This window comes from Cucurbita pepo, unplaced genomic scaffold (genome assembly GCF_002806865.2).
Source record: "Cucurbita pepo subsp. pepo cultivar mu-cu-16 unplaced genomic scaffold, ASM280686v2 Cp4.1_scaffold000804, whole genome shotgun sequence".
Classification (NCBI taxonomy): domain Eukaryota; kingdom Viridiplantae; phylum Streptophyta; class Magnoliopsida; order Cucurbitales; family Cucurbitaceae; genus Cucurbita; species Cucurbita pepo.
This window is the reverse complement of record NW_019647016.1, coordinates 3,590-11,966: the sequence shown is the minus strand read 5'-3', so window position 1 is coordinate 11,966 and position 8,377 is coordinate 3,590. Positions and strand designations below refer to the sequence as shown.

The 8,377-nt window shown below is 38.9% G+C and overlaps 2 protein-coding genes across 2 annotated transcripts; both read right to left on the bottom strand.

Moving 5' to 3' along the window:
* Positions 1-1,129: 1,129 nt before the first annotated feature.
* LOC111785885 (17.8 kDa class I heat shock protein-like) lies at positions 1,130-1,987 on the bottom strand. The gene is made up of 2 exons (XM_023666245.1): positions 1,626-1,987; positions 1,130-1,555 (listed from the first exon to the last, which is right to left on the bottom strand). The coding sequence occupies exons 1-2, from the start codon at positions 1,726-1,728 to the stop codon at positions 1,191-1,193; spliced, it is 468 nt and encodes a 155-aa protein (XP_023522013.1). The 5' UTR covers positions 1,729-1,987; the 3' UTR covers positions 1,130-1,190.
* A 798-nt stretch (positions 1,988-2,785) lies between these two features.
* Positions 2,786-8,217, bottom strand: LOC111785884 (bifunctional D-cysteine desulfhydrase/1-aminocyclopropane-1-carboxylate deaminase, mitochondrial-like). The gene is made up of 10 exons (XM_023666243.1): positions 7,857-8,217; positions 7,697-7,762; positions 6,292-6,486; positions 6,078-6,188; positions 5,779-5,870; positions 4,537-4,629; positions 4,398-4,455; positions 4,217-4,330; positions 3,919-4,016; positions 2,786-3,200 (listed from the first exon to the last, which is right to left on the bottom strand). The coding sequence occupies exons 1-10, from the start codon at positions 8,199-8,201 to the stop codon at positions 2,996-2,998; spliced, it is 1,377 nt and encodes a 458-aa protein (XP_023522011.1). The 5' UTR covers positions 8,202-8,217; the 3' UTR covers positions 2,786-2,995.
* Positions 8,218-8,377: the final 160 nt, after the last annotated feature.

Sequence of the window (8,377 nt, the reverse complement as noted above, 5' to 3'; positions counted from 1 at the left end):
TTGTTCCCCTCCCCAACCAATGTGGGACATCACAATCCATCCCCTTTGGGGCCATTGTACTCGTTGGCAGTTTTTCTTTCCTCCAATCGATGTGGGACCCCGGCCAAATCCACTCCCTTTGGGGCTCAGTGTCCTTACTGGCACACTGCCTCGTGTCTACCCCCTTCGAGGAACAACGAGAAGGCTGACACATTGTTCGGTGTCTGACTCTAATATCATTTGTAACGACCCAGATCCACCACTAGCAGATATTGTTCTCTTTGGGCTTTTTCTTTGGGGCTTCCCCTCAAGGCTTTAAAACACGTCTCTGCTAGGGGAAGGTTTCTACATCCTTATAAATGGTGGTTTGTTCTTCTCAAGTCCCACATTGATTGGAGGAAGGAAAGAGTGCCAACGAGGACGCTGAACCCAAAGGGAGGTGGATTGTGATGTCCCACATTGGTTGGGGAGGAGAACAAACCACCATTTATAAGGGTATGGAAACCTTCTCGTAGCATATTTGTTTTAAAGGCTTGAGGGGAAGCCCGAAAAAAAAAGCCCAAAGAGGACAATATTGGTTAGCGGTGGATCTCGGTCATTACAAATTTCACTATTTCAATAATATCTTTGAAACAAAATATTAACGATAGAATACTTTTTTTTTTTTTTTTTTTTTTTTTAATGGAAAGATATTATTGAAATTTTTAAATTTTTAAAATTTTTGAATTACTCTCCTTATTTTAAAAAATATTAAATTAATAAAACTATTTTACACTTAAAAATACTTATGAAAGTTACAATAATATTCATCAATTTTAACATATTTTAATAAAAGTTCAAAAAATATTCTTATTATTTAAAATGTCATTAAATATTCAAAAATGTTTTTTAAAAAATCCTTCTTGCATTAATACTCTTAAACTTTATTTTAAAAAATTAAAAAATATACATTAATATCCTTAAACTCTAACGATTATTAATACTTTTAAAAAAATTAATTAAGGAAGTTAATATTATTTTTAAAAGTTATAAACAGCAAAAGAACTTTGAAAAATATTAATAAATTTAAATAATTTAACGATAAATGTATAATTAATTTTTTTAAAAAAGTTTAATAATATTATTGAAAAGTTTAGGTTAATTAAAGTACTAAGTTAAAAGAATTAATTTATTAATTTAGCCTTAAAAAATAATATCAGGAATTACAGAAATCAATTCGCAGCGTTTTCTATCAAGTAGTAAGCTCCCGAGGCCAGAATGAGTCCCGCAACCGCCATAGCCACAGCCGATTCCTTGCTAAATTTCAAGCTTGCTAATGAAGATTTTACTCCGGATATGAAGTTTCTAGGGCAAGCATTATCAATGGAGGCTGGTGAGGCTTTCTTCTTCGGCATCGTAATCGAAAGAACAGAGTCGCCGAATTTGGCACGGATTTGATCTGTAAGTGTATCCTTTGGGAGTTTGATTTCACTGTTGAAACGGATCTTCTTCCAGTCTTCGGCTGCTAGGCGCTCGCCGGAAAGTGTAAGGACGGAGTTGTTCTTGATCCGAACCCTCAATTCTTCCTTCTTGAATTCTGTTTATGAAATTCGAATCGCTATGAATGTTTATGAGAAAGCGGAGGAAAGCGTGAGTTGATAATGTACCTGCGAGATGAACCTGAAGAACATCGGAGTCTTCGAGCCTTTTCCATTCGCAGAAAGGTTCGAATTCTTCGTAGGGCAAATCTGATGGTGCTTGTTCCGCCATTGTTGAGTGGAGATAATTGTGGGAGGGTGAGGGTTTTTATATGAGGAAATTTTGAATCGCAGAGATTTCTTATGGTTTTGTTGTTGTTGTTGTTGAGAAGGAATATGCGTTTTGTAAATGCATATCAGAAGTAATGTGGTTTCTTATTGAAATGGATAATCCTGACTTGAAGAAGAAGAAGGAGATGTAAGAATGCCAATGGCTATCTATGCCTTTTGCTTTCCAATCACAAACATCTTCCCTTCATTCCTTAATCGAAACATAAACTCGATTCCTAACATGGTATAAGAGCGATACCTAAACTTAATGATGTCAATAGAATCTTCAAATATCGAACAAAGAATTGTGAGCTTCGAAGGTGTAGTCAAGAGTGACTAAAGTGTCGAACAAATGGTGTATTTTGTTCGAGGGCTCCAGAGAAAAGAGTCGAGCCTCGATTAAGGGGAGGCTATTTGAGAGCTCCATAAGCCTCAGGGAAGACTTATAGTGTGCTTTGTTCGAAAGGAGGATTGTTGAAGATTATTGGAAGAGAGTTCCATATTGGTTCAGTTAGTGGAAGATCATGAGTTTACAAGTGAGGAATCCTATCTCCTTGGTACGAGGCCTTTTGGGGAAGTCCAATGCAAAGCAATGAGAGCTTATGCTCAAAGTGGACAATATAAAGGAAGTCCAATGCAAAGCAATGAGAGCTTATGCTCAAAGTGGACAATATCATATCATTGTGGATATATGTGATTCCTCACTAGGATATTATCCACTTTGGCCCATTATATATATCCATTATTATCCACAAAACACTTCTGGTAGGGAGAGATTTCCACACCAAGGAATGTTTCATTCCTCTCTCCAACCGATGTGAGATCTCACAATCCACCCTTTGAGGAGGCATGGTGTCTCACTCCGATATCATTTGAAACAGCCCAAACCACTAGTAGCAGATGTTCCGCTTTTGCCTATTACATATTGTCATCAGTCTCACGATTTTTTAAAACACGTATGCTATAGAGAGATTTACACACCCTAATAAAGAATGTTTTGTTCTCCTCTCCAACCGACGTGGGATCTTAAGATTCATTCTTCAATAAAAGTTATTTGAGTTAACAAAATTTACGACCCGAACAATTGAGTTGAATCTGAAAAATGTCTCGACCCAATCCAAATCGGTCCATAAACATCCTTAATGGGCAACATTATTTGCACAATCCATTGTCTTTAGTTGTTTAGGAAAGAGTATAGAGTACAATGGGTTGGTGGCTTATCCGTTGATTCAGAACATTTTTCCAACTCCATCAATTCGAGGCACAGACTCATTAACGTCCATACGATGCCATTTCCCCAACATTGAACCCATTTGATCAGCTTTGTCATACAGTCCCAACAGTCCTCCTGTATGAATGAACAGGATCTTCCTTCCTTCCCACTTCTTTGGATTCTCACTCATGTCTTTCATCATTCCATACGCTGCTTTTCCGCTGAAAATAACACGTAATAAATTGTGATATCCCACATCAGTTGGAGAGGAGAACGAAACATTCATTATAGGGGTTGTGGAAACCAATCCCTAACAGATGCGTTTTAAAAAACCGTGAGACTGATGATGATGATATGTTAAAGTCCAAAGAAGACAATATCTGCTAATAGTGGGCTTGAGCCGTTACAAATGGTATCAGAGTCAGACACTGAGCGGTGTGCCAGCAAGGACGCTGGGCTCCCAATAGGAGAATTGTGAAATCCCACATCGGTTGGAGAGGGTAACGAAACATTCATTAGAAAGGTGTAGAAACCTCTCCCTAACAGACACGTTTTAAAAACTATGAGGTTGACGGTGATATACGTGAAAGCCCAAAGCGGATAATATCTGCTAATAGTAGGTTTGGGCCATTAAAAATGGTAACAGAGCCAGATACCGAGCAGTGTACCAGCGAGGACACTGGGCTCCTAAGGGGGTGGTTTGTGAGATCCCACATCGATTAGAGAAGGGAACGAAACATTCATTACAATGGTGTGGAAACCTCTTCCTAACTGACACGTTTTTAAAACCGTGAGGTTGAAGACAATACGTAACGAGCCAAAGCGGATAATATCTACTACATAAACATATATACAGCCAAAGCCAAAGCCAAAGCCATTACATTTTTCTCTGTGTGAGCACCAGCTGTGGGCTCGACTAGAGTAATAATAACAACGTACCTGTATACTGGATCAAGAACAACGCCTGTGGATTCGGCAACTTCTCTTACGAAATTAAGCTCCTCGGGTGTGTTCATTGCATACCCAAGACCCTTTGCCTAAATAAAGAATGACAAGAAATAAAGAACAGTTCATCTCAAATTTCTTTTGTGGAGATGAAAGTTTGAACAAACCATCACAAAGAAAAGGGAAGAAGATTGGGCTCTATAGAACAGATATCAAACTGGTTACACTTCAATGTGATTGTACAAATAATGCTGCTGCCAAACATAAGCAAACATTAATAACTCCAACTTACATTTTGGAATTCGACTATATCACGCGAGTCAACACTGGCATGAAGCCCATCGAGTAAACCTTGAACAAAGTCGTAGAAGTAATCGGGATCGTCGCAAACAGAGTACGCACGAATCTGCAGATTCAACGAAATTAAAAGACAGGAACTGAGATGTAAAGACCGAGAACTATATAGATCATACTTTTGCCTTCAATGTACTCAACCATGATCCCAAGGATAGACCAGCGACCGTGCCCCCACTGAAAACAACCAGAAGTAGAACATGAAACCAAACAAGAAGGCATCAAGTGTTCTTATGAACCAGATAAGAAAAACAGAACCTGCCACAAGCTACTACAATATCATCAAATTTGATCTTATCATTTACAGTATCCAGTTGCTGTTCAATCTCCCTAACTGCTTCAATATAACCCCTGAAAACATAACCAAAATACATTTGATACTCATTAATATTGTGATAATGGAGAGAATGGGAGAGATGGAAAGGATGCATTGATGATAATCATGCAATTATCAGTATTCAAATAATAATTATGCTACACATTACCGTTCTCTAGCCAAAACAAGAAGGATAAAAGATTAATCAGGCAAAATAATTTAAGAGGAGAGAAAAAATGAATCGGATGTAAGAAAATCACATGAAACAAAGATACATTTTAACAAGAAAAATGATTACAAAAATAAACGAGGATAAAGGATCTCTTATAAATAAGAAATTAGAAGAAATCAAACTAGAAGGGCATAATGTAGCAGCCCAAGCCCAAGCCCACCGCTAGTAGATATTGTGATATGAATTCCACTGCTTACCTTTTGCATGTACCCGAAGGACCAATTACAAGAAGCAAGGTTAAGAAGATTCGAGAGGCCTATACATTGCATCTTCGAAAGCTAGCTAGTGCACATTCGAGAGGCCTATATATTGTCTTCTTAGGACTTTCGGGTTTCTCCTCAAAGTTTTAAAACGCGTCTGTTAGGGAGAGGTTTCCACACCCTTATAAGGAATGTTTTGTTCCCCTCTTCAACCAATATGGGATCTCACAATCCACCCCCTTAGGGATCTAGCATACTAGATGGCACACCACCCAGTGTTTGGCTCTAATACCATTTGTAACAACCCAAACCCACCGCTAGCAGATATTGTCTTCTTTGGACTTTCCCTTCTGGGTTTCTCCTCAAGATTTTAAAACGCGTCTGTTAGGGAGAGGTTTCCACACCCTTGTAAGGAATGTTTCGTTCCCTCTCCGACCGATGTGAGATCTCACAATCCACCCCTTTGGGGGATCAATGTCCTCGCTGGCACACCACCCGGTGTCTGGCTTTGATAGCATTTATAATAGCTCAAGCCCACCGCTAGCAAATATTGTCCGCTTCGGTCCGTTATGTATTGCCATCAGCCACACAGTTTTAAAAATCTAGAAAGGAAAGCCCAAAGAGGACAATATCTGCTAGTGGTGGGCGTGGCTGCTATACATAAATCTTTAGAGGAAAATCAAAAATGCTGCTAGGAAATGATCCTAAAGTGAAGCAGAAGTTCGGAAGGAAAAAGGAAGAAAGATTCTCACCAAGTTCCAAGAGAGTTTGATCCTCCAACAGGAATAACATATGGCTTTCTTCCTTCAGCGATTAATTTTGACTTTAGATAATCTGTGAGGGCCTGAAATTAAAACCAAGAACAAAAAAAAACTATCAGCAGATATCGACACGAACACAATATAAATATATTGAAATCAGTTAGCTCCATGCTTCTTAAGAAATCCATCAGGCTTGTAGAATTAGCACGACTATCAACTGATCAACAGGAGAATAAATTTCTTCGAAAATCCAAAAAACGAAGATGGTAAAAGAGAAGAAATCGACAAACCACGCTTCCAATCTTTGCATACTCTTCTTTTGAGATAAGTTCGACATGAGCTCCAACTAACCGCTCGACAAGGAGATTTCCAGTCAATCCAGGGTCTTGGTTCACAAGGACCTGAATCATGGACATAACATAGGACATCAAACCATAACAATTCAGAAAAGCAGGTATCATTGTAACCAAAATAGTTCAAAACAGATGGGAAAATAAAGATGACCTTCGAAGTGCGGAGAATAAGATAAGTGTCGAGATTGAAATACTTTGCAGCCACAGCAGTCGCACGACAGTGATTACTTTGGATGCCTCCTATAGTTATAATACAATCAGCACCCTGTTGCAAAGCATCTGCTATCAAGAATTCCAATTTTCTGACTTTATTGCCACTCAATTGCATTCCTGAAAGATCATCACGCTGTATTCATAGTATTCATTAGTGTAAACAGTAATATAGAAAAACCAAAAAGAAAAGCAAAATTAAACGAGAATATCTAAACTAGGAATATTTAGAAAAATGGATCAAATTATGCTTCCAACAAAACATGAACCACAAATCTGAACAATCTTCAGATTTAGAGAATTTGTATACTGCCTGGCACCATTCTAAACAGGATGTCAAAGTTCATACAGATCATCGTACGTTCAATTAACAGTAACTTTAATTCTAAAATGTGAAAACCATGTAAAAGAACGGTAACAGCTCAAGCCCACCACTAGCAGATATTGTCCTCTTTGGAGTTTTCCTTTCGGGCTTCCCCTAAAGGTTCTAAAGCGCGTCCGCTAGGGAGAGGTTTCCACACCTGTTTCGTTCCCCTCTCCAACCGATGTGGGATCTCACAATCCACCCATTTTCAGTGCTCGTTGGCACTCGTTCCTCTCTCTAATCGATGTGGGATCTCACAATCTAGACACCAGGCGGTGTGCCAGCGAGGATGTTGGATCCCGAAGGGGGTGGATTGCATGATCCTACATGTTGGAGAGGGGAACACAGCACTCTTTATAAGGGTGTGTAAACCTGTTCCCCTCTCCCTAGCATATGCGTTTTAAAAACCTTGAGCGAAAGCCCGAAATGGAAAGCCTAAAGAGGATAATATCAGCTGTTACAAGAACCAAGCCCCAACTGGAGCTTGCCTAAGGTTCTCATAGTTGCACGATCGATGGGGCGGCCAATTTATTCTTGCCTCAAGTTAATTACAAAAAGTACTTCAAAAATTCTATTGATAGGAAGGGAATCAAAGTATAATTATGAAGCCCTTGAGCAAAAGAGGCCAATCAAACTTGTATGTTACTGTAGCTATATATAGAAATATGAAAGTTTCATCAAGGCAAAGATCTCGTAGTGTGAGAAAAAGTTATGTAATCCTTCCATTATTTGATACATTATTTATCTTATGGCCCTACATTTCCATAAATTCTGCTCATACGCCTGAAAATAGATTGTACAATGGAAAATAGCAGCAAGAAAATTCATTGTTCTGTCCAGTTTTTGACAAATTTAAACGCTCAAGAACTCGATTACTTATATTCTTGGTGACAGAATTCATGGTTGACATCCATTTCCACATTAGCCAGAAAACAATCAAACGAATTTCCGTAAGAGAAAAGGTTGAATCAGAATGAATTACCTTAAGCCAGACCTCGGTGTTCGCGGGCAGATTAGGAAGGTTCCACTTGTGAATGGGAGTCGGAAGCTGATTCCAAAACAGTAATCCGTTCTTAATGAAGCAATTATCGCAAGAGATTCAGGAGACACGACGGAAACGAAATTGGGAATTGGGAACTTACATGACCAAGAGAAGAGAAGTGAGTTGGGATTGGATTAAGGTGCGAGGCCCATGACGGCGGGACATAAGGTTTAACGGAGAAGAAGTTGAGGCTGTCTAGGACCTTGTCGTTTTTCTTGCTTTCAGGATTGACCTCCATCGCCTGAGACTGTGAGATACTGCAACCAATTGAATGTAAACCCGAATTGGGCGGCGGAGAGGAGGAGGAGGAGAAGCGCCGGTTGCGGCTGCGGAACCTTGCTGGATGAATTACTGAAGCTGAAAAGAATGTGGATGATAACGATGACGCCGATTTGGAGGAGGTTGCAGTGAGTAGATATACCTGAAACTTGCCACTGCTCAACATTCCGAACCAAATTGCTGGAAATGGCATCAAAATCTTTATTTAAAAATATTAAGAGGATATTTTGCGGTGATAATTAGTTAGAATATATCTCACATATTTAGGGAGTTGTTAGTATAGATTTGATTAACCGTATATTTTATTTATTTACCAGATTTAGTTAGATATATATTTTTTCT

Excerpts from the sequence above, each read along its gene's own strand:
- LOC111785885 (XM_023666245.1), bottom strand. The coding sequence starts at position 1,728 with ATGGCGGAACAAGCACCATCAGATTTGCCCTACGAAGAATTCGAACCT. Across the intron at positions 1,556-1,625 it reads TCTTCAGGTTCATCTCGCAG|AATTCAAGAAGGAAGAATTG; the intron begins GTACATTATCAA and ends TTTCATAAACAG.
- LOC111785884 (XM_023666243.1), bottom strand. The coding sequence starts at position 8,201 with ATGTTGAGCAGTGGCAAGTTTCAGGTATATCTACTCACTGCAACCTCC. Across the intron at positions 4,630-5,778 it reads TCAAACTCTCTTGGAACTTG|GGGTTATATTGAAGCAGTTA; the intron begins GTGAGAATCTTT and ends TTATGTTTTCAG. Across the intron at positions 4,017-4,216 it reads ATATAGTCGAATTCCAAAAT|GCAAAGGGTCTTGGGTATGC; the intron begins GTAAGTTGGAGT and ends TTCTTTATTTAG.